This window comes from Sceloporus occidentalis, unplaced genomic scaffold (genome assembly GCF_023333645.1).
Source record: "Sceloporus occidentalis isolate IW3139 unplaced genomic scaffold, rSceOcc1.0.p SCAF_2, whole genome shotgun sequence".
In the NCBI taxonomy this organism is placed as follows: domain Eukaryota; kingdom Metazoa; phylum Chordata; class Lepidosauria; order Squamata; family Phrynosomatidae; genus Sceloporus; species Sceloporus occidentalis.
In genome coordinates this window covers 140,434,707-140,459,451 of record NW_028316982.1, presented here as the reverse complement: position 1 = coordinate 140,459,451, position 24,745 = coordinate 140,434,707, and the positions used below count along the sequence as shown (strand labels likewise).

At 41.9% G+C, this 24,745-nt stretch overlaps 1 protein-coding gene across 11 annotated transcripts in view; it reads left to right on the top strand.

Moving 5' to 3' along the window:
- The first annotated feature begins 1,869 nt into the window (after positions 1 to 1,869).
- Positions 1,870 to 24,745, top strand: part of PCDH9 (protocadherin 9) — a 972,095-nt gene continuing 949,219 nt past the window's right edge. For 5 of the 11 annotated variants that reach the window (XM_089511085.1, XM_089511088.1, XM_089511092.1 and 2 more), the window contains exons 1-2: positions 3,132 to 3,362; positions 3,877 to 7,031. In XM_089511085.1, coding sequence (XP_089367211.1) covers positions 3,996 to 7,031 — 3,036 coding nt within the window. In that variant the 5' untranslated portion in view covers positions 3,132 to 3,362; positions 3,877 to 3,995. Of the gene's footprint in view, positions 2,020 to 3,131; positions 3,363 to 3,876; positions 7,032 to 24,745 lie in introns of those variants that run through there. The other 6 variants (XM_089511091.1, XM_089511089.1, XM_089511090.1 and 3 more) reach the window with 2 other exon arrangements.

Below are 24,745 nucleotides of genomic sequence, written 5' to 3'. Positions count from 1 at the left end.
GAGGAGAAATCAAGGAAATACAAGGAAAAAGATCAAGATGGAAGACATTTGGGAAAGATGAACCAAACCACCAAAGTGCCCCAAGAGAGTGCAAGAGTCCACAAGATGGCAATTGGTCCCTGAAGCCTTCTAGTGCTGGAGCAGCAGAGGAGCAAGTGTGAGGTTTGTTTATGCAGCGGCCCTTTCACACTAGGCAGTTGCATTGCTATGATTTGAGTTGAAATGCCACAGATGCATCGCATGGAATCCTGAGCTTTGCAGTTTAGTGATGCTCCAAAGGAGGACTCTAGTTGAGGGCTCTCAATAGCCTCCCCCAAACTACAAACCCCAGGATTCTGTAAGATGGAACCAGCATTAACATGCGCAGCGTGAAAAGGCCTCAGATGTCCCCATGGAAGTTCTGCAATAATTCATAAGCCAGAGGAGTTAAAGTGGAATAGCAACGCTATTAAGAATGTAGCGCAGTAATCTGCATGGTGTTGTAGTTTGAGCATTGGACTGTGACTCTGGAGACCAAAGCATGAAAACCCACTGGGTGACCTTGAGCAAGTCACACTCTCTCAGCCTCAGAGGATGGCTAAGGCAAGCCCTGCTCTGAAGCGCGGGACAGAAGGGTGTCAAGGGAGGAGGAAGCGGAGGAGCAAGAGGGAAGGAGACCTGGCAGACCGAGAGGGCACCTGGCCCTGAGGCCCAAGGGTCACCCCATGGGAAACACAAAACAAAACAAACAAAAAACCCACTAGGTGGCCTTGGGCGAGTCACACTCTCTCAGCCTCACGGCGAATCCCCCCCCCTAAAGAAACTGTACCGAGGAAACCCCCAAGCAATAGGGACGACAGCAGGATCGAAATGAGTCTGGGACGACTTGAAGGCATGAAGCAAAAGTGGCCAGAAGAGAGTCCTCGAAGAAGAAAGAAAGAAAGAAAGAAAGGAAAGCGCAGCAGTGAGGCTCCGTCTCCTTCTGTTGTAAATGTCAGTGAGCTGCAGATACTCTGCACATGCCCAGAGGAGCAGTGCTCTCCTTTCCAACAGGTAGAATAATAATAATGATGATAATTTATTTATAGCCCGCCTTTCCCCAAAGGAGGGAAGAGAGAGAGAGAGCGAGAGCGAGAGAGAGAGAGCCTTATAGCCGGGAGTTGTGCTCTTTCCAAGCATCCTCCTCCTCAGTCCTTCTGCAGGTAGACCCTCCTCCTCCTCCTCCTCCTCCTCCTCTTGTCCCCGCCCCTGGCCTTGTCTGACATCTGAGGCACCCAATCCCCGCTCTTCCTCCGCCCCCCTGGGCCTGGGGAGCCAATGGGAGGCCGGCCGACTCTGCTCTGCTCCCGCCCCCAGCGCTGGGCTTGCAGAGAGTTATATCAAGAAACCCAGTTCGGGGAGAGAAGGAGAGAGAGCGAGCGAGAGAGAGAGCGAGCCGGGGAGCGCGCGACCCAGGCGCTTCCCGATCCGCTTTCCTTGAGGCGCCTTTGCAGAGAGGAAAGCATCGCCCCGGAAGGAAGGAAGGAAGGAAGGAAGGAAGGAAGGAAGGAGACCCCAGCTTCGCTCTCCGTGGTGCTGCTGCTGCTGCCTCCTCTTAGAGCCCAGAAGTTGAGGATGCAGGGGCTTCCCATCCATCCAAAGCCCTGGATCTGATCTGGATTGCTCGCCTCCCTCGGATCCCGAGCTGAGCCACCCCCGGGAGGATGAGGAGCCCCGGCCAGGAAGAGGAGGGAGGAGGAAGAGGAGGAGGAGGAGGAGGAGGAAAAGAAGGAGACCCTGCCGCCGCCGCCGCCGCCGCCTCTTCCTCTCCGAGGGCTTGCTGACTCCCTGGCCACTAGCCTTCCTCTCCCCCTCCTCCTCCTCCTCCTCCTCCTCCCCACGGATCCCCCCAAACCCACCCCTCCCCCTCTCCTTCCGCAGTCACTGGTGATCCGATGGGGCTGGACCGGGGTCTTCTCGGAAGAAGGAGAGGGAGAAGGAGGAGAAGGAGAAGGCAGCCTCCTCCGCCGCCTCCTGCTGCAGCTCGTCCGGCGTCGCCAGGTACCGCGGGGAGGGCAGGGCAAAGTTAGCCACGCTGCCAGGGATGGACACAGACAGACACACATCATAGACACACAGATCCATGGTGCAATCGCCCTCAGTTGCTTCTCCAGAGCCAGGTCTTGTTGTGCAGGATGGGGCTTTTTAATACACACACGTACACACACACAGAGAGACTTACATATATATGCGCCAAGCACACTCAGTTTCTTCCCCAGGGCCGGGGCCAGTTATATAGGATGGGGGACTTTTATACATAAACACACACACACACACACACACATATATATGGGGCAAGTCGCACTCAGTGGCTTCCCCAGATCCAAATCCAGTTACACAGGATTGGGGGGGCTTTCATACACACACACACATATAAATACACACGTACCCACACAGACTTACAGATATATATATATATATATATATATATACACACACACACACACACACACACACACACACACACACACACGGGGCAATCGCACTCAGTTTCTTCCCCAGAGCCAAGTCAAGTCGTATCTGTGTGTGTGTGTGTGTGTGTGTCTGGGGAGAGGGCTGTCAATATGGCAATGTTGTGGGAGGGAGGTTCTCTGCCCTGCCTTGAAGGTTGTGCCTCCTGCCTCCTTGGCATGGCCACTATCCCTGCGTGGGAAAGGATCACGGACCTCCCCGCCTGGCTTTGGATGCAGAGGGAAGATCAAGTCTCCTGACCCCCCCCCCCCCCCACCTCCTTCCTTGGCTCCCATCTGAGCAGAAGGCGCCTTCTTCTGCCTCCTTCTCTCTCCTCCTCCTCCTCCTTCCCAGCCAGGATGGATGGGGGGCAGCTGCCTGCCAGTGTCGCCGTGGCAGAGGAGACCGAGCAGCCCACCCTCGCCCTCCAAACTCCCCTCCAGAAGCATCCAGACAAACAGCCACCTCCCCTCCCCTCGGAGCATCCTTCTGCCTTCTCTTGGTAAACATCTGGCTCACCGCTTTGGAGTTGCTTCCAGACGCTACTGCTGCTGCTTCCTCCTCCCTAAATCAATCTCTCCCTCTTTTCTCTCCCTCTTTATTTATTTTGAAGTTGGGCACCTTCAAGCTGAGAGGCATAGCTACTCTCCCTCCCTCCCTCCCTCCCTCACTCTCTCGTTTTTTCTGTCTGTCAACATCTGGAGAAGGTGACATTTTGGCTGGCTCTGGGGAAAGAAACTAGAGTTCCTTGTCGTTGCCTTTTTATTTCTTCCTTCCTGGAGAAGGAAGGGTGGGAAGTGGGCAGAGAGCTGCTGCAGAAGGGTTCAGATCATTCCTGGCATGGCCCTAGCAGAAGAGAAAACCGACAAGCCAGAGGGACCAAATCTAGCTAGGTAAGGGGAAGAAGGGGAAGGTGGGGATGCATATTATTTAAACATAATAAAAATAATAAAATAAACTTAGTGTGAAATGGATGGGTGGAAGGAGGACGGGTTTTATGAGCAGCCTTGCCAGACTGCTTTGGGAACAGCGTGTGCCTCCTTCTGTGTGTGAACTTGCATCTCTCTCCCTTCAATCTTGCAACTAGTTAATTTTGCTCTCAGTGTGCAAAGGCTAGTGGCGGTCTGCTTGGTGCATTCATGGAGAGAAATTGCTCACCCACATCCACAGTGAGAGAGAGAGGAGGGGAAGAAAGGGGGAATGGGAAAAGAAAGAAAGAAAGAAAGAAAGAAAGGGGAAAAGAGAGAGAAGGAAGCAGGTGGTGAGCATTTCTCATGTATGAGTGTGTTTGTGCGTGCGTGCTGTCGCAGGAACGTGGCCCAAGACTTGGCCATCACATCTGGCATCCTCGGTTAAAAGGAGACAATAACACTTGTTTTGTTGTTCTTGTTGTGATTGTGTTGACAGGGACTGTCGGGAAGTACAAGCTGTGATGTGATGCCTCCTGCAGTCGTCTTCTTGCTGAGGAGGCAGCAATCCGTTGTGGAACCCTTGCAACCCTGAGACGGAGCTATAAACACATTATCATGGACCTGAGGGATTTTTACCTGTTGGCTGCTCTGATCGCCTGCTTGAGGCTGGATTCAGCTGTAGCTCAAGAACTTATCTACACCATCCGAGAGGAGCTGCCGGAAAATGTCCCCATTGGGAACATACCAAAGGATCTGAACATTTCTCACATCAATGCTGCCACAGGAACCAGTGCTAGCCTTGTCTACAGACTGGTCTCCAAAGCAGGGGATGCCCCTTTGGTGAAAGTCTCCAGCACCACAGGGGAGATCTTCACCACCTCCAACAGAATTGACCGAGAGAGACTCTGTGCAGGAGCTGCTTACGCTGAAGAAAACGAGTGCTTCTTTGAGCTGGAGGTAGTGATTCTTCCCAATGACTTTTTCCGGCTGATCAAGATCAAAATAATTGTGAAGGATACCAATGACAATGCCCCAATGTTTCCATCTCCTGTCATCAACATTTCCATCCCCGAAAACACTCTGATCAATAGCCGCTTTCCCATCCCGTCGGCAACGGATCCTGACACTGGCTTCAATGGGGTTCAGCACTACGAACTTCTGAATGGGCAGAGTGTTTTTGGACTGGATATTGTGGAAACACCCGAAGGTGAGAAGTGGCCGCAACTGATCGTGCAGCAGAACCTGGACCGGGAGCAGAAAGATACCTATGTCATGAAAATCAAAGTTGAAGATGGAGGTACTCCACAGAAATCCAGTACAGCCATTCTCCAGGTCACAGTAAGTGATGTCAATGACAACAGACCCGTTTTTAAAGAGAATCAAGTGGAGGTTCACATACCAGAGAATGCACCTATAGGTACCTCTGTCATTCAGCTTCATGCCACAGATGCAGATATAGGGAGCAATGCAGAAATCAGATATATTTTTGGTGCCCAAGTTGCTCCTGGAACAAAAAGATTCTTTGCTTTAAATAACACCACTGGGCTGATAACAGTTCAGAGGGCCTTAGACCGAGAAGAGACTGCTATCCACAAGGTGACGGTGCTGGCCAGTGATGGCAGTTCTACACCTGCCCGGGCAACTGTTACTATCAATGTGACTGATGTGAATGATAACCCCCCTAATATAGACCTCAGGTACATAATAAGTCCCATCAATGGCACAGTGTATCTATCTGAGAAAGACCCTGTCAATACCAAGATTGCTCTTATTACAGTCTCAGATAAGGACACTGATGTAAATGGCAAAGTGATCTGTTTCATTGAGAGAGAGGTGCCATTTCACTTGAAGGCAGTATATGACAACCAGTACTTGTTAGAGACCTCTTCCTTGTTGGATTATGAGGGCACCAAAGAATTCAGCTTTAAAATAGTGGCCTCCGATTCTGGCAAGCCCAGTTTGAACCAGACTGCCCTGGTAAGGGTTAAGCTGGAGGATGAGAATGACAACCCTCCAATTTTCAGCCAGCCTGTAATTGAGCTGTCAGTTTCCGAAAACAACCGTCGTGGTCTGTACTTAACCACTATTAGCGCCACTGATGAGGACAGTGGGAAAAATGCAGACATTGTTTATCAGCTTGGCCCCAATGCCTCCTTTTTTGATTTGGATCGAAAGACTGGGGTTTTGACAGCCTCTCGGGTCTTTGACCGCGAAGAACAGGAGCGGTTCATTTTTACTGTTACAGCCCGAGACAATGGCACCCCTCCCCTGCAGAGTCAAGCTGCTGTGATAGTTACGGTACTGGATGAGAATGATAACAGCCCCAAATTCACTCATAACCACTTTCAGTTTTTTGTGTCAGAGAACCTACCAAAGTATAGCACTGTAGGTGTGATCACGGTGACTGATGCTGATGCAGGAGAGAATAAAGCTGTGACTCTTTCCATCCTGAATGATAATGACAACTTCGTTCTTGATCCTTACTCTGGAGTTATAAAGTCCAATGTTTCTTTTGATCGTGAGCAACAGAGTTCCTACACCTTTGATGTCAAGGCTGTTGATGGGGGACAGCCACCCCGTTCGTCTACCGCCAAAGTCACCATAAATGTTATGGATGTTAATGACAACAGTCCTGTGGTCATCTACCCACCTTCTAATACTTCTTTTAAGCTGGTACCTCTCTCTGCTATCCCTGGCTCTGTAGTGGCTGAAGTGTTTGCTGTTGACATTGACACAGGAATGAACGCTGAGCTTAAATATACAATAGTGAGTGGAAACAACAAAGGTTTGTTCCGTATTGATCCAGTGACGGGTAACATTACCCTGGAAGAAAAGCCTTCTCCTACTGATGTGGGGCTGCATCGATTAGTGGTCAATATTAGTGACCTGGGTTATCCTAAATCCCTACACACCCTTGTCCTTGTCTTCTTGTATGTCAATGATACAGCTGGAAATGCCTCTTACATTTATGACCTGATCCGCAGGACTATGGAAACACCCTTGGACAGGAACATTGGGGACAGCAGCCAGCCCTATCAAAATGAGGACTACCTTACTATCATGATAGCGATTGTGGCAGGTGCCATGGTTGTCATTGTGGTAATATTTGTCACTGTTCTGGTCCGCTGCCGCCACGCCTCCAGGTTCAAAGCAGCTCAGAGGAGCAAGCAAGGGGCTGAGTGGATGTCTCCCAATCAGGAGAACAAACAGAACAAGAAGAAGAAGCGGAAGAAAAGGAAGTCTCCCAAGAGTTCCCTGTTGAATTTTGTTACCATTGAGGAATCCAAACCCGAGGATGCAGTTCACGAACCTATCAACGGGACCATTAGCCTTCCAGCTGAGCTGGAGGAGCAAAGTATAGGAAGATTTGACTGGGGCAGTGCACCACCCACCACCTTTAAGCCTAACAGCCCTGATCTTGCTAAGCATTATAAATCTGCCTCTCCACAGTCTGCTTTCCATCTTAAGCCTGACACTCCTGTCTCGGTGAAAAAGCATCACGTTATTCAGGAACTCCCCCTGGACAACACCTTTGTTGGGGGTTGTGATACCCTTTCCAAACGCTCTTCCACTAGTTCAGATCACTTCAGTGCCTCAGAGTGCAGTTCCCAAGGAGGCTTCAAGACAAAGGGCCCCTTGCACACCAGACAGGTAAACGAGCACTTTTACTGGTCTATAAGTACTGCATACAAGTGCCCACTCAACCAGTATTAAAGTGCCAGGATGTCTTTTCTTTCACTGTAATTTTAGCTTAGTTATACTACGAATAGATAAAGGTGGGGTGCTCTGAGGGGGGAGGGAACCTGCCCCTTTACTATATCTGGGGCAAGACTATGCATTTATAGAATGAAGATGGTGGTCCAAAGTTGCAAGTCACCAACTTTATTTTTTTTATTATTTTAGAAAGAGCTACATGCACACACTCATGCACAGATACATTTACTCTTTCTCTCTCACACACACTCACACACATACACACACCTACACGTACTTGTGCAAAATCAGTCAAAGCATACCAGTTTAGAGGTTTAAGTAAAGAAGAAGAAGAAACAATAACTGTCTGCCAAATTCATGTCAAAGGGGAAAGAAACTGACTGTTTAAGGATTAAATGTGTTAACTTAAGAAGAGTGGAAGGTTCACATGAGGCTGACTTAAGCATGCTTTGTTTTTTTCTCTCCCCATTTTGTTTCAAACTGATCTGGAACATTTGTTCAGTTACTGTTGTTCAGAGGGTTAATTTTTTTTTGTCCTCATAAACGGTCCAAGATTGTGTGGCACTGTGCTTGTTGGGCAGGATATAACAAAGCTATCAGAAAGTCTTCCTCTGTTTTGACTTACAAAGATTCCGTTGTAAAGTTGTGTGTCTATTAGAGAAAAGGGTTGTTTTTTTTTCCTGCTTTCTGTGTGTGTGTTTTTACAAAAATGGCCAAAGTACACTTTAAAATAGAATGCATTTACCATGAATAATAAAACAAATTATGCAGAAAAATGCCACCCCACTGTAAATATGTTTTCATATTTAGTGAGTGTACAGTATAAGTGATCTATCATAACTCATTTTAAAGCTGTGAAATATGCCATACAAAGAAGATGTAGGAGGTTGGGAGATCTCATATTTCATCCCAATAATGGCACTAGGGATTTGGGCGTATTGGGGTTTTTTTGTTTGTTTGTTTTTTTAAGGTCAAATAATTCTTTGCTAATAAAGATTTAAATGTGGTGCTGTCTAATTCATTTCACTGGTGCTTGTCTTTTGCCACTAAATTAGAATGTCAGAATAAGCCTGTAGATGGCACTAAGGTACTATGTGGCTTAGGCTGGCTGGATGCCAATCCTGCAGTAGATAAGAAATGGGGGGAGGGATAGTTCAAACTGGTACTAAAGCCAAAGAAACCTTTTATTTAATGACAGTCGCAATGAAGCGACCAGTAGTTAAGCTAGCATGTTTTGTTGTAGCTTGGTAGCACTTAATTTTCATTGCACCAATTGCCTAAGGCTCTAGCTATATCAAGCACACATATTGTTGTTGGCATTATATTCTCCAGAGTTATGGTGGATTTTTTGGGGTCGATCACAACGTCCACAGTCAGAAAACAGAGCAAAAACTCATAGGGTTATGCCACTAGAGATGAATAGTCTGCATTCTCTAGCTTGAGTCATTTCCCAAGCTTTATGTTATGTTTCTCAAAATGGCATCTTGACTTTTCGACATATCTCTGTTAACAAGACATTGCATTTAAAAAACATATGTGGAATAAATTTGTTAAAAATATATTTGAGGAAAACCTTTTCACACAGAGCTCTCCTTCAGAAGTATTTTGAAGTTACTGTGCTCTCCAAATGATGTTTTTCGTCATTTGTCCATTTCTGTCCAGACGACTTGAAAAGAAAACAATAATACTCCCAAGCATTAAGCCTCTGTGTAACCATCAGAAACTGAGATTCATCCTACCCCTTCTGTATTTGTTACAGAGATATGTGACGTTGTTTTGATATTAAATGAATCTGTTCCACTTTAGTTCTCATTTCCTGGGCTCTGTTACAAGAATGGGTCTTAACTTCTTTGAGGAGTCAAATGGGGATTAGAATCACAAATACAGAATGGTTTACCTGGCAGAGCATGTAAGCACCACTCAAGAGACTTGACAGTTCAGGGTGGGGAAACATTTTTTTTAAAAGTCATATTGGCCTTTGTATCATCTTTATTACTCCTTTTTCTTTAAAGTTTAAAGCACTTTGGAAATGTAAATGTGGATATCTGGTTTTCAAAGAAGCATATTCTGACTGGGTTGGAACTACAGAAGAATGGATGAGATCCAAAATGATTCAGATCCTGTTGTTGATGGCATAAATCCCTTATAGCCCAAATCAGAAGCAGGGAATATGTGGCTCTCCCAGTGTGGCTTCAGTTCCACTCTAACCGGCCCTATCCCCCACAGCAAGTGATGGTATATAATGGGAGTTGAGTCCCAGCAACATTTGAATAACCATGCAATCCCCATTCCCCGTCCAAACAAAAGTTTAATCAGAATCATCCAGATCCTGCATGTTTTTCTTCAATAGCAACAAGACAGCTGTCTTTGTAACCAAGGGAAAGAGTTTGGTTAGGACCGACTTTTGAGAGGCTCACTGAGACAACTATTTTCAGTTACTCACCAGCTACCAACAGTTAATTAAATGGCATTTGGTTGACATGATATGGCTTGATATTTAAAAAATAAACAAAACAAAAAACAGATGTCTTGGTCCTCTGTTTTGTAAAGATTATGTCACTGCCTGACACCACATTATAGCCATTGGTGGCAAGATGTGTGGAGAAACTAGTACATTGTCATTATGATTTTCTTTCACTGTTAAGGCACAACAGTTGAACACATGACACTTTGAAATATATTCTATGTATGACAGTGGGATTCACTTGCGTGGAAATGTGTTTTGGCACAGAAAGGAGTAAAATAGTTTTGTGATTTTTTTAAAATGGTTTTGGGTGGTACCTCTGAGTGTGTGCTTTTTGTTACTATAGAGTCATACTGAGAAGAAGAATTTACTGGACATTTACTTAAAACCAGACAGTTGGGCTTCTGCAGCAGAATTTCCAGTGAACTGTACCAATTTTTTTTAGTAGAAAAAGATGGTTCGGAGGAGGGATTTTATCTTGCTGTTTATTAACTAAAAGTGTTCACCAATCTTGTACCTGCCAGATGTGTGGAAATACAACTGCCATAATCACCATCTAAAGTGTGTATTGGCTGGGGATGATATGATCTGCAGTATAACATAGCTATAGAGTATCAGGCTGAGGAAGGTTGACCTGGATGGTTGGTGTTTTGGTCATTGTCTGGCCAAATATGTGGCATAGACCCGTGGAAAGTTCCTCTGAGCGATTCTTGTTAAAATGGATAGAATATGAGCTAGGTAACTCTTATGTGACTTTCATTTATTTCATTTAGAATTGTTCAGGAAAATTTTACTACTACATATGACTCTGTCTTTGTCCCCTTATGGAACTTCCCTACAAGATAATAATACACTAGTTCTGTTATAAATCAGCTGGTTGTGGAGGTGTGGAAGAATGGCCTCTTAGGAAAGTGCAAAAATCAACAAACCCTTCATTAAAATAAAACAGACTTTTATGAAATATTCAGCCTGTGTATAGCACAAAATTAGGAAACAATGCAATTTGGTTGCTCTCTAAATGCCCCAACATTTTGAAGTAATTTGCACTGTTAAGACTTAAGATTTCATTGTTCTTGAATGCATTGAGTTTTAAATTTAATGTCCCACATTCCTTTCAGCAAAACGTATATCACTTTATGTTCAGTTTGTTTGGGCTTCTACCTGGCTTTGTTGATCCACTGGATTTTTGTCATTAAAAACAACAACTCATTTATTTATGCACTCAGAGTGAGAATCCTAGGTACATGGGTTGTATATTGCCTTCTAATATTCATTAGGGCAGCAAACAACTGCTTAGAATAAGGAATATTGAACCACACACCAATGCAGCTTCTCAAACAACAGCTTGAAACAGACAAGCTAAAGGTACGGTTTCTGGCTGCTTCAGGGTATGGCCTGCAGATTATGCACATCCCCGATGCAGACAGAAACCACTCTGAGCCACCTAAGGCCCAAGGCTGCTGGCAAAAGGAGTGGAAAACATCTGCTCCTTGCTGGTGGCCTGTTTGGGACCATGCCAGCGGCTTGGTTTCAGAGCAGGCTGTGCAGTTGCTGCGGTTCCCCTGGCCTATCGCATTTGGAGTGGCCAGGGGCTAGTCCAAGCTGCCTATTTGCTTTAGCCCAATGATGTTGGGTCATTCTTACCAGAATATTGTCCTAACTTCTATAGCAGATCTGTAGGCAAACTATGTTGTCATAGTTATATGCCAGTATTTATGCTTAAAGGCGTTATGAGTTGTGATCTTGTTGACTAAGATACAAGGTAATTTAGATACCAATGCTGAAAATATTTGTATATGTTGCTTGCGAGATAGCAGCATTCCATCAAACAGATCTGTAGGGAAATTGCAACAATTTTGTTGTCAAAAATGAGAAGATCGATGTAGAATAGGTACTGAAGGGTAGATGTAATTTCCTAAGATGTAGTTGTGCCATTAAACATACTGCACTCAAAGTTCATGTCCTGGGTTGGAAAAATGCTAAACCATAAATTAGGGCTAATCTCCACTTTCTTCTCCAGCTCAGCCACAAGGACATCAAAAACATTTGCTTCCTTTTCGAATAGTGTGTAAGTTGCTGTTACATCTGAACAGGCTTGAGATTAATTTAAAGTATTTTTTTACTTTTTTTTGGAAAAGTTGGTATCATGAATCCCAATTGGAAGCTGATTTGTGTGAACAAATTATAGTTACAAATAGATTGCCCTGGTTTGGACAGAACAACAAACTGCTTTCAGTTGAATCTGCACCAGAAGAATGGTGTGTGTGTCTGTGTGGTGGTCCAAATGTGAAACTCTTTCATGAGGCATGTGACAGTTTTGTGTTACATCTAAAAGTGGCCATTGAGTGATACATGGTGCTTTCGCAATCACTGGATAATGATTGGTGCCAAAAGAGGTATCTATTGAGTATGATGGAGGGTTAAGCCATTTCTGTATGCCAAACATGTCACACAGTATGTTCCAGAGCTGAGGGAGATAGTTTGAAGAGAAGAAAGTGAAGCTTGCTACCAAAGATCCATTGTCCAAAGGTTTAGGTGGTAACATTGAATGCCCTCTAGATTTTAATTTGTATGCTCCCACATTACTAGGAATTGTGGCTGGAAATCCATATCACACTTAATAGATGTGTAATCTGGAGTTACATACCTGTAAAATTTATCTATATTCACAACTCCTATGTAGTCATGATAGTGGCACTATTACTACAATTTTAACTGGCTCCCTCAGGCTACTTTACCAGATGTTGGCCACTCAGAGGAAGGAGATCCATTCTTCTGGCAATTGGGACATGGGTGGATGATGTCCCCAACACCTTCCTGCTAGTAAGCAAGGCTGTGACATTCAAAAGCAGGACCCTTGTAGCACTTCTATGTCACAGCCTTGTTCACTGGCAGAATGAGGTGGAAATGTCATCTTTAAATAATTGTGTAGATAACTAAACTATGGCATAGATAACTAAAATGAATAAGCAAATTCTAAAGAATTAAATACAACCAGCCTTCTGTATCCATGGATTCTGCATCCATAGATTCAACCATCCATGGCTTTAAAAAATATCCCTATGTGTGCCCACACAGTGGTTGTGGCCCTTGGACCAAACCCCAGTGGATACCAATGGCTCACTGTAAAACAAATGAAGAACTCATCTGCACAATCCTATCCCAGATGGATTGCTATACAATGATTTACTCCCTTATGTTTTTTATAAGCACTGATGAAAACATCGTCACCAAATTCTCTACTAAATATTCTCCTAAAAGTAGATTTGTAGGCAGAAACAACACTTGTGGGAGATATCTACATTCTGTCCATTTAAATGCCATGGTTGTATTAGGGTTTTGCCTATCCGTGAAAATCAGTACTCAGAAAATACATGCTTAATGAAGGACTTATAAGATGTGTCTGGCTTTATTTACCCATGCACTTACTCAAGGACACACAAAACTAGCATACAGTAAAAGCTTTAAGAAGTAGGAAAGGCTGAAAAATGCAGTGCAGTGCATTGCCCCATTCTTATATAACTTTTTGTTTAAAAAAAATGTTAGCAGGTTTTCTTCAACTGTCTAAAGAAATTCATCTTTGAGCTGAGAACAAGCATGGAAAACTTCAGTTGAAAAGAAGATTTTGTTTTTGTTTTTTGGTGGGATGGAAAGCAAAAAAGCATGTGAAAACATGAGGTTGTAATGAAAATTCGAAAATAACCTTAAGCGATAATACTGTTTTGAATAGCAGCAGTGGAAATGCTAAACTAGAAAAAGGCATTTAAAAACAACAACAACATAAAATTCGGTTTAAGCCCCAAGAAGCTTCTGACTTCCCTTTTCTTTAATGCCGTGGGTTTGGTTTGTGTGTGTGTTTTCCTTTTCTTTTTTGATGTGTGTGATGTTTTTATGTCTGTCTGAATCATTAGGATTTGTTTTCCCATGGATGTGCAGTGTATAACTTTCTTAAATCTTATCACTCATGGAGGAGGAAAAAAAGATGGTAAGAATTCAGTGCTATCAGAATTTTGTGTGATATAGTTCCTTTGTGTATAGGGACAAGGAAGGATCGTCTAGTTACTATTTCAGATTTTCATTTTCAAAGGATGTATTTTTCTGGCACAGCAAAACCATATCAGCCACACTTTATTGACAGCAGTTTTATTGTAGCTAGCGGCTTTACAGTAAGCTGTTTATTGCTGTTTCCTAACTCAGTTGACAGCAATTGGGGAATTAATTTCCTTGCCCCCAGTGTGCTTTCTTGGGTATAAACAACAGATGTTTAAGATATGAAAACAGTGACCCATTTACATTTGACAACTTTTTAAGTATACAGTTCTACTTCGCCTAAAATTAAGCTGAAATTTGGTTTAGGGCAGAAAGCTGACATGTGTCAACACTGTGTCCTCTTAAAAAGAGGACTGTCCTCTTAAAAGGAAAGAGAAAAAAGAAGGATTGAGAATGGTGTGTTTCAATATATCTGCAAAGAGCACTGTGTTTGACAATGCTCATTTTTTTTTTTGTGAAAAACAAATAGCTACAATTTTTTACTCTTATACTATTGCTTTCTATGCAGCCAGTTTTAAACAATAGCTTCTTAGAATGAAGCACCTGATGGAGCTTGCCAGCCCCTCTTTTGACTTATGGAACTGTAAAGCACCACTTAAACAAACAGTGCTGAATAATTAATAATAAATAGGCAGATATACACTTCACTATCCCATCTGGGAGTAAGTGACATTGGACTCTTCTATAATCCATAGATTTGCTTTTCTGTATCGCTTCCCATGCATAAACTGCAAGCTCTATAGTACAGGGAGATATAGAGATACTGTAAAAATACCAGAATGCTTAGGGATCTATGTATGGCGTGCATCTTTTATCTTGCAAGCACCTTCCTACACTATATTCATAAGTATCCTCATCCTTCAGGAATACAACAATCCCTCTGCTCTTTTCTCCAGCACAGTGGTGGAATCAAATGAGCCTCAGTGGGAAAGGTAACATAGAAGACCACTTAATTTGCTACTATTTCCTGATTGAAAATTTTGGATGGAAGATGATTCTCCATGCATGAAAACACAACTAGTCTACTTTTGTAACATACAAAATGTGACACAAATGTTGTTTTGTTTAGTTTTCTCTCCTGCATGCAACTGGATCAGGCAGCAAATAAGCACAATTGCCCAATTCATACACTCACAATGGAACTTTCACAATTGTACTTATGGTGCACTGAATGTATTGTTCGTCTTTATACATTACAGTGGTTGACGCTAAATCAACTAAAGTTAGTGTTGACAAACAACACACTCCTTTGCATGTTTACTCAGGAGGACATCACAGGGTTTTAATGTAACATTATTTCCCAGTAAAGAGTGTTGTGACCCAAGGTTCTTGTCCAGTGGTTGGGCCTGTGTTATTAATGGAGAATCCAGTGTGACCCCAGAACACCCACTGATCCCTCCATCCCATTGTTCCTCTCAAAAAAATCAAGAGACCTTCCAGTTTTCAGCTGAAAAACCATGCCAGCAGCTGTAGGGATGCTTAAAATGCTTCCCCGTCAGACACACCCACATACCCACCAGAGCAGCAAAAAAAACCCCATAACCAAACATGGTCCTCAAGGGCAATGATATAATGTTAGACTTCGTTACCCCAAATGGTGGCCCTCTGGGTTTCAAAGTGTGTCAACCCCACTATATTTCTATACTCCATTTACTTGTGAGTAAACACATGGGATTTCCAAGTTAACATCTGTAAGGACTTTATCACATGGGAGGAAATGGGGGGAAAATTGGGGGTTTATACCATGATTATCCCATGAAAACCACATGATTATGATTTTCACACACATTGTGATTAAAGAGTCATTATCCAGGGAATAACCAGGGAATAACCAGAAACAAATCATTCATGGGATTTCCCTGTGAATGATTTGTTGCTGGTTGTTATCTGGTTATTCCCCCAAAAAAATGATGCTTTAATCATGACAGCGTGTGAAAATCTTAATTGTGATTGTGCAGTTTTCATGGGATAATCACTGTTTAACCCCCCAATTTCCTCCCAAATTCCCCATGTGATAAAGTCCTAAGATTGGTAGCATGAAACCCAATGTCAGAAGTGAGTCCTAACAAGCTGAAAAATCATTGATTCTTATAGTCCTTAGTCATAATCAACTGACTAAACAGGAAACCTAATATGTTCTCCTACTCTGAGATTAATTTTGGTATAAACAATTTTGTTCAGCACTTGACCTAGCAGATAGCTTGTATTATGGCTTGCCTAGGAAAGACCCTTGTTCTGCACAGAAAAAGCAAACACTTTTTCTTGGGCTGCCTTCTGTGGCTAATGGTCTGAGTTTGGTCAGTTTGTCTTGGTTAGTCAAAATTTGTGCAGTTCTCCAATAAACAATGGAAACATAATACAAAGTAGCCAAAATGATTATCATGTTACTCTGAGTTAGGTCCACCCTCCTAGTTACCACATATAATCTGATATGCGTATGGATAGCATAACCTAGGCTGGGAGTTCACTGCTATCAACTGGAAGAAATTCCATAATCTCATACTGTATTTACATTTTCTGTTTTGCAATTTTGCTCTAATATCTGTTGATATGCTCCATTCTATGCACAAATTTGCTAGTGAATAAGACTCTAGTCTCCATTTTAGGAATTCCACCTTCAGCAGACCAGGAAAAATAAAAAGAAAGGAAAGATAGGAACTGTTCTGTAGAAAAAAAGAGGACGTGCCACACTGGAATGAAGAAACATATGCAAAGGGATCTTGCAGCACCTTTGGGAACAACTGTGCAAAAGAAGTTTTAGCATGAGTTTTCATAGACTTGAGGCCAAAACAGACTGGCCCAAAGGAGCGGCATGATGCTGCCCTTGAAAGAGCTGGGTGGGCACCTATCCTTTTTGGGGTGGCTTGTCCTGCCGTGCCAGAGCTTTGCAATGTGGCAGCGGCATGTGTCATGTAAATGCCATGGCACTGCAGCTCTGTAAAGCCAACGCATGTGTGGTCAGCCTTGCAGCTTCCTGGCAGCATGGGAGTATGCACTGTCCGAGCGCCACACCCCATGCCACCATGAAGCCAGTATATTGTGCCGGTCTGTACCGGCCCTTGGTCTACTTCCTCAGATGTACATGCATCATCAAATGTGTTGCAAGATCTCCTTGCATATGTTCCATACTAACATGGCTCTCTCTCTGGAATGAATGAAAAAAGTAAACCTTGTGCATGTAATTATTATAAACCATAAAAGAAGGCACACGTGAGGCATTACTTTTTATGTTCAGAGGTTAGCAAAGATTTGCATAGAGTCAATGTGGATACACTGCAGTGCATGTTCAAGTGTGAAGCAGTTGAAATGGAGATTGCCAGAGATGGTTTTGGTTCTCATATCAATGGAATGGTGAACCTACTCCAAGTTTAAATTTGAACTTTAAAAAACCTAGCTGAATAATTCTCATAAAAACTAAATGCTGCAATGGATCCATTGCCCTATTGACGTAGGAACTACGGGCTGCTACACAGTGTGGATGGGAGCAAACATTTCAGTCTGTCTTGGCAATATTGTGTGTAATGCATGCTTCCATTAATTTTGTTCCCCATATGCTTTCGCACATTGTTGTATATGGACTCAAAGATTTAAGAAAGACACTAGTGGATGGTTGTTTGCTTTTAATTGCAATCACTTGCAATCAATGTCATTTCATGAAATATGTCTGCTGTGATACATACAGCATGTCATTGCCCTGCATCATTCATTGAAATTTACAGGCTCTTCAGGCACTATTGTCTTTCACCTGTAATAACCCGTTCCCATTTCCCTACTGCTTCTTCCATATTTTTCCTTATTGTAGAAAATCTGTTAAAGAGAAAAAGGTAGAAGAACTGCAGGGTGCCTTCTGCCTGTAAGCATGAAGAGACCTTTGTCTGGAAATGCTCTGTGATGGTTATTTCAGTTACTCTGGTGTCCAAAGATGGCCTGTCCCTTTAATAACAGTGGTCTCTTTTTCTCTCTCTTTCTCTGTGTACTCACATCCTTCTAAAAACTGGTTTGAAAGCAATTTGTGTACATCTGACTTTTACTACATGTCACACTTCAGTTGAAACTGTCAGTGAAAATCTATGCTAGTGCTTTGGAAAATACCTTAATATTGTAAGGAGAAGAAATAAAGTAATTGGGAAGAAAGTGATAATCACAGATAGGTTTATTTTCAAGCAATGAGCTTTAATTATAGTGGTCTCCCTTTCTTTGCTTCTGCAGGAAGAAAAACAAAAGAGCTTAGTGTTGAGGAATCAGATCTACTGATGCTGCTTGGCTGTTTATCATACATTTTTGGTTTGGTTTTGCAATACCACTGTAGCTTGGCCTTAGATTCAAAAGTTAACTGTAAAGTAGTGCTGATTGGATTATTTCTTTTGGAATGTGCCTGCAGTATTTGCAGGACAACTTAATAAATTTTTGTTAGGATGCTATGCAGACAACAATAATAAAGCTTTTGGGGTCAGAACCTCACTTGACTAAACAGCTGACCAGCTTAAGTTACTCCTCTGCTACTCCTCTGCCCTACATTCTCTCTTCTCCCTATAGTCCAACAGTGAATTGTTAAGATCGACTGTTCAGATTTTCTTCATGTGCAACAAAGAAGGAAATTTAAGCAATCCATCTTAAGATGAACTATTTTTAGGTCCCAATGATTTCATTAGGTAAGTTAAGTACAGCTTCTATTAACTTAAAACAGTGGAACTTCCAAGTTTAGTCCTGCACATCTTTACTTAGAACTAAATCCCTGGAGATCTGCGGGTGTTTACCCTCATGCAAATGTCTCATATACAGTTTCATCTCTTCTCCTTCTTTTCTGTCCCCACATGGGTCATTCCTGCTTTTCTCACTAAGTATATTCCTTCATTATCTTTTCTCCCTACCTCTCAGAACTGAAAAATTTTTCTCTGTGAATTATTTCAAATTGCCTCCTTCCCCAAACTGATAACTTCCCTCAGTTAACTTTGTTCTGCCTGCACCATTTTTGATTCTGGGAGCTGATAGGTTTGGTTTGATTTGGGGTGCCTTAGTTTTGTATCCTGCAAAAAATTACTATGTCTTGATATAGTAGGGTAATAACTTTCCACGTACAAGATGTCAGATGAAAAACTACACTCATCCATCCCATGGTTTGTTTCTAGACCCAGGGATGACTTTGTGTGAGATGGTGTCATTTGTGAGAAGGGGTGCGTAGTTCACTAACTGAGGTCCACACTTGCATGCCTGTACTTCAGTTATTTCTCATCACTTTTACTTTATTAATCTGACACTTGATGGGAGGTGGATGATTCAGATGAAAAAGACTTCATTCATATAATATTTGCATGTTTGAGCAACAGATGTTGTCAATATTTCAAACATAATGGACAAGATCGATTTCCTTTTCCCATTGTGCGGCAGAACTTGCTTCTAAGGTGCTGGAAATGATCTGGAGCTGGTTTTCAGCCAACACCAAGAACTATGGTAGGGGAGGGAAGAAGGTGTATCACACTGATACTCCAGTAGTAGTACTAAGTTCCATTCAGGTCAATATAACATGTGATAGCTGTTCCATGAGTTTTGAAATTGGGTATTCATGTACACTGACAGACCTCTGTGTGGAATGCTTGCATCAGACAAAACGTTTAATGGAGAGAGAGAAGCTGAGATGCAGATCTCCATGACTGCCCAGACAGATGACACCGCTTTGTTTGGGGGAGAAGAGGTGATCCAAAAATTCTTCCTCTGTTATTCATGCTGTGACAGTTTGTTCAAATGTGCAAGGCACCGCAGTTGATTCTTCAGTTTCAAACAATGACCATATACATTGGTGGAGTGACCCTTGATTTTGAAAAGAAGAGCAGATTTTCCAGTCCCTTTTCTTATTTTGTTTCAATTTCAAATGCTATTGCTGGAGAAAGACAAGCCAGGAACACATCACAATGTGGACTTTCCAGTAACAGACTTTGAAATTGCTTTTGGGTTCTGGCAATTGCAGTCCACAAATGTGCTTCGTACTGATGCCTTCCACATTCAGAGCAATAGGAGACTGACTAGACATCAACAGAATAAAATAAAACAAAAGAGTAGTACCTGTTTTGATTATATATATATAATCGCAGTCCCAGGGAAATAAATAAATAAACCCAATCTGCATCTGTCTAAGGATAGTAAACTTGGCCTGTTGAAATGTAATCTCTCATGTACTGTTGAGATAGGCTTTTTTCTATTTGAGATTTCATCAGGTTTTATTTCAAAAAGCTGTTAAGTCTGTCAAACATTTCAGTTTGAAAAGAACGCTCCTTCACCATCCTCCCCCTTCCACCCCCTTCACCATTTATATGCCACAAAAACTGTGGGCTGTCAGTGAAGAATGAGTAAAACATTATATGGTGCATTTTAGTTTTATTTTAGCTCCCTATCTTTTCTTCAGATAACAAAATTAGTTTAAAGACAGACAAATGACAATACTGTAGCTCCTTTTAGATGCTTCTATGAATGTATGAAGGGGCTGTGCATACCTAAGCTCCATACATAGTAATAATGATTACATTAATAAATTATAATATCAATTATTAATTAGTTACAATCAATTATTAAATATTAGGGATTAATAATGAAGCCAGCATGGTGTAGCGGTTTGAGTGTTGAACTATCACTCTGGAGACCACGGTTCAAATCCCACTCAGGTTTGGTCTTAAAGCTATGGGCAAGTCACATTCTCTCAACCTCAAAGGAAGGCAAAGAAAAACACACTCTGAACAATTCTTGCCAAGAAAAACCCATGATAGGTTTGCCTTAGGCTAACCATATGTTAGAAATGACTTGAAATCCCACAACAATATCATTCTTAATAACATATTTAAAAAAAACCCTTTGGATAAAATTGTAAGTGCACAGGGCTCCACAGAGAAATTCAGATTTTTCAATTTTCTTCAAGCAAATGTGTTCAGTGATTCAAGGCATTGTTAAACACAGATGTTATAGGAACTTCTATTTGCCCCTTGCAGAGGTTTTGCCAAAGCAGGAAGCTCCAAACTTGGAACTTCAGACCTATACAGACTATTTTTGTTATACTGTAGCAGAGCTGTTTCAGCTATGTTCTGCAGAACCCTGCACTTATGACTTTATCAGGGTATTTCTCAGTTAAAAATAAAAGTTTAGTAATCTGGGATCAGTTCCCCCCAAAGACCATCTTCTACATTGGAACACCACTATTCCACTCATTTGTAGCATAAAACCTGTATTGGTGCACATAGATCTTTATGTTATATATTGAGAGATTTTTAATGATGTGAGATTTTCCCTCCAGTTTATTTTAGAAATAGACATGGGGTGATACCTTGCATCAGGAGATGGACTTCTCTGTAGCTACATGTCCCAATGCAATCCACCCAAAATACACCTTGAAAGCAGTGCATCTCCTTCTCCTGTTTCCATTTCAGTGTTGCTGGAGAGTGGAGGGTATGAATAACGATGCGTCCAGATATTTTCCTATAGCTGCCACAGTTATCTGCAAAGACTTCTAGGGGTCCTAGCCAGCTCTGTGCTCATGATATCTCTTGCAGCAAATCCAGCTGCAGGAGAATAGATGGATGTGTTCCTGCTCTTCTCCTTGCTCCAAAAAAATGGAAATGGCACTTTGAAGACAGCAAGAAGTGGAACAAATTCCATTCTATGCAATGACCATAAATGTGATATCAGCTTTTTCAGAGGCTTAGTAAGGACATTGGGCCTGGACTGAGTGGCACTACTGTAGTCCCTAGTTGGTCCCTTAATTTACAGCCTAACATAATAAAATGTATTAGTTACTGCCAGTGAGGAAGCAGAAAACAAAGCCTATATAGTGATGACCAGCAGCAGCCAATAAACCTGGGTTTGTTTGTATGCACCATTCTGAGCAGGTTTTGTCTCCCTAGGCAATTACTACTCTTAATCTTTAAGGCTTAAAGACATGCAATCATTCTTAAATTTTTCTGATATCAATTCCCAGAAGGGAAAAGGTGTAGAATAGGGAGAATGCCCTAGGCATTGAAACGATGGCATTGAAACTAAATATAGCAATAGGCTTCAGAAAAGCTGCATAAAGGCCTTCCGTAATGATTTCCTTCACTGATTCCTTCTATGCTGACTGTTCCAGATGTTCCCAGTCACTGTGAGACTCAAACAAAATTACTACATGGGAATAGACAGTGGTGTGTGACTTCCAGTAACAAATACGTGCAGCATTAGGTTTCAGTGTTTCTGCAAAGGTGTGAACACAGAAAGATAAATCTGCACACTGTCTTGCTGGGGAGGGTAAGAGTCCATTTTTCATTGACTGGATTGCAGTAAAAGCAAAGCCGCTACAAATGCCACTGTTACCAAGCTTTGCTAATATCTAGGATTTGGCCTTCCTCTCTGCTTTAGCAGTTGATTAAGACATACTTTAATCCCTTGCAGGGCACTGAGAAACTAATGGCTTGTGCAATATTTGGGTCTTTAAGCTTCTATTGTGAATGGTATGAAAATGATGTCATTTGGTTGATGTTTAAATACACTTCTTTAAATAGAGACTGCTGCTTTCCATCTCCCTCCCCCAACCCTTTTTTTCTGTATAACCTCCCACTTCATTTCCCCGAGTGTATTTATTCTCAGTAAGAAGTCTGTGTGCTGTGTATCAGAAATCTGGGATTTTCCTCCCTAGTAAATATTATCACAGAGCAGACGCAGGCTGAAATGGCTTGTGCAGGATCTTGTATAGCACAGCTGAGCAGTTAAAAAAGAAAAGCAAAGCAGAGGACTGCAGTGAATCTGTATGAAAGCAAACCAAGTGACTTCTCTACATCTCAGACAGTGAGAAGCAATTGAAGGACATGTTTCTATAGAAATTATTGAGAGAAAAGGTTTTCAAAGGCATGTGACCATCAGCTCTACTTGCATTTTAAGCAATGTCAAATTTGATTGAATTGGGGATGCTAACAAAAGAAGGAGGACAAACACGTGTCGTCTACACAGACAAAACACACATTGAAATCAATGAGTTTTAGCGGGAGATGGATGTAGATAAGAGTTATTATATGGTGTTTCTTCTGTCATGAAGGAGAACTGGAACTGAGGACGCAGGCTTTACAAATGCCTCATGGGTGCTTCTTTTTCCAGCCCACAATCTCCTGTTCCTTTCCATTGCGTTTGCATCATCAGTGAGACATAGACATCAATGAGCGGGTTTTTCCTCCAGCCAGAAATTACTATTCAGGAGTAAAATCATAGTTAAGGGAGGAAACATTTATTGTGTCCATGTACTTCATCCCCAAAATGTCCTACTCTCCACTACAAGTTAAGACTGGAGATAGAAGGAAATCTTCTGTTGATACATATAAGCCTTTACCAAGCCTAAGTGTAGTGTTCGGGAGAGAGTTAACCTTCTCCTGTCTGTATGCTTGTGAGCTGTCTTAGCCACTCACCATGCAATTATGCTTAGAAAATGCTTCCCATTGACAGTACAGGAAGGATTTTGAAGTATAATTACAGCTGGGCATGGAAAGAATGACAGAGACTCTGTGTAATGGTTGTTATGTGTGAGACTGCGTGCATGATTGTGGATGTATTATGTATATTTATTTATTCAGAGTATTTGTATTTTGCTTCTTAGACTCCTGGGCTCCTAAGGGTGCAGAACGAATAAAATCAGTTTAAAAAATAAATAAAACCAATCAATCAAACAAAACTTTCCAACAAAACTAAGGAGTTTATTGCATAGGCTTTGCTCCTGCGATAGATGCGGGATGTAACTTTAAGAAAGTGAATCTTATCGCATTTCCCCATTGTCAGGGAGTATGCAGCCCATTTGCAACCCTGGCTTCTGCTGCATCTGTTCAAGAACAGGAAAATCCCATTCTTGAAAAGATGGAGCCCAGTGAAGCCCAGGTTGCAAACGGTCTGCATATTTCCTGGCAATGGGGAAATGTGATAAGATCTGCTTTCTTAAAGTTACATCCATGTCTATCATGGGAGCAAGGCCGGTGTGATAAACTCCCAGAGATCCCATTACTTACAACCATTTCTGGCTAAAATGAGCAACTGGGATCCAATTGTAAAATTGTCCTATTTCCTTTCAGGGGAGAATTTAGTACATCACTGCAAAATTATTACAAAAGCTGCTCACCTGAGAGATAAACTGCTAAAATATTTTAAACCACATTAGACCTTTTTTTTAAAAAAAAAAATCATTTTTAAAACATGCTCATTTAATACCTCATTTAATGTAATAGATGTGTTCCTAGGAGGCAGAAAATAACATGGAAGTAATATGGATAGGTCCCTACACCACCAAAATAAATAAATAAATAAATAAATAAATAAATAAATCATGGTCCAGCAAAGTTTTATTTGAAATGAATAATATACACAGTTGAAAAAACTAGATCACATAAGCCTTGGATAAGTAAACCTTTTGAATCTTTTAAAGACTGGATGGAGGGTTCTTCCAAAATATTTTGAGGGATCTTTCTATGTTTCATCAGCCTGCAGTTTCCTTCCAGTTTCCATTACAGTGGCCAGACTTTAACAAGCTGAATGTAGCAATTCTGGCATGTGTATCTGGTCTTCCCATTTTCATCCATTTTTCTGTTTACACATGCACATTACAGTATTTTTGAGATAAGGACTGTCTATACTGCATGTTGTAGACAGGCATACAAAACTACAGTATGATAGGCTAAAGTAGAGAATGTCATTCTTTACCAGCTCAAGCTTTGCTTAGTGCATTGTTTTCTGTTTCTGAAAGATTCTCCAGCTTTCCCTATTCATCCTTCCAAATTTACAAAATAACAATAACAATAATAATAGCAATAATTCTAGCTAGACAGAGAATAAAGAGGAAAAGCTGGGCAAGCATAGAAAGAGTTAGTAAAAAGGAGCTTCTTCACCAGAGACCTTGTTAACTGAGGCATGACTGCATTTAAAAACACCCTCAAAACCAACTCTGGCTTGCTTGCCCACTAGACATTCAGCAGAGATAGAGACAGCCTGTTTTCCCTTGGGAGGAAGTTTCAAACTCTGTTGCCACTAGTAGAAAGTGCTATCAAATATACATACCAGCCGATCATCTCAGGGTAGTAGGGTATGTGAAAGGGGCTCTATCAAATGCTCTCAGTTTCCTGGCACAGTTGTACTGGAGAAGGAGGTA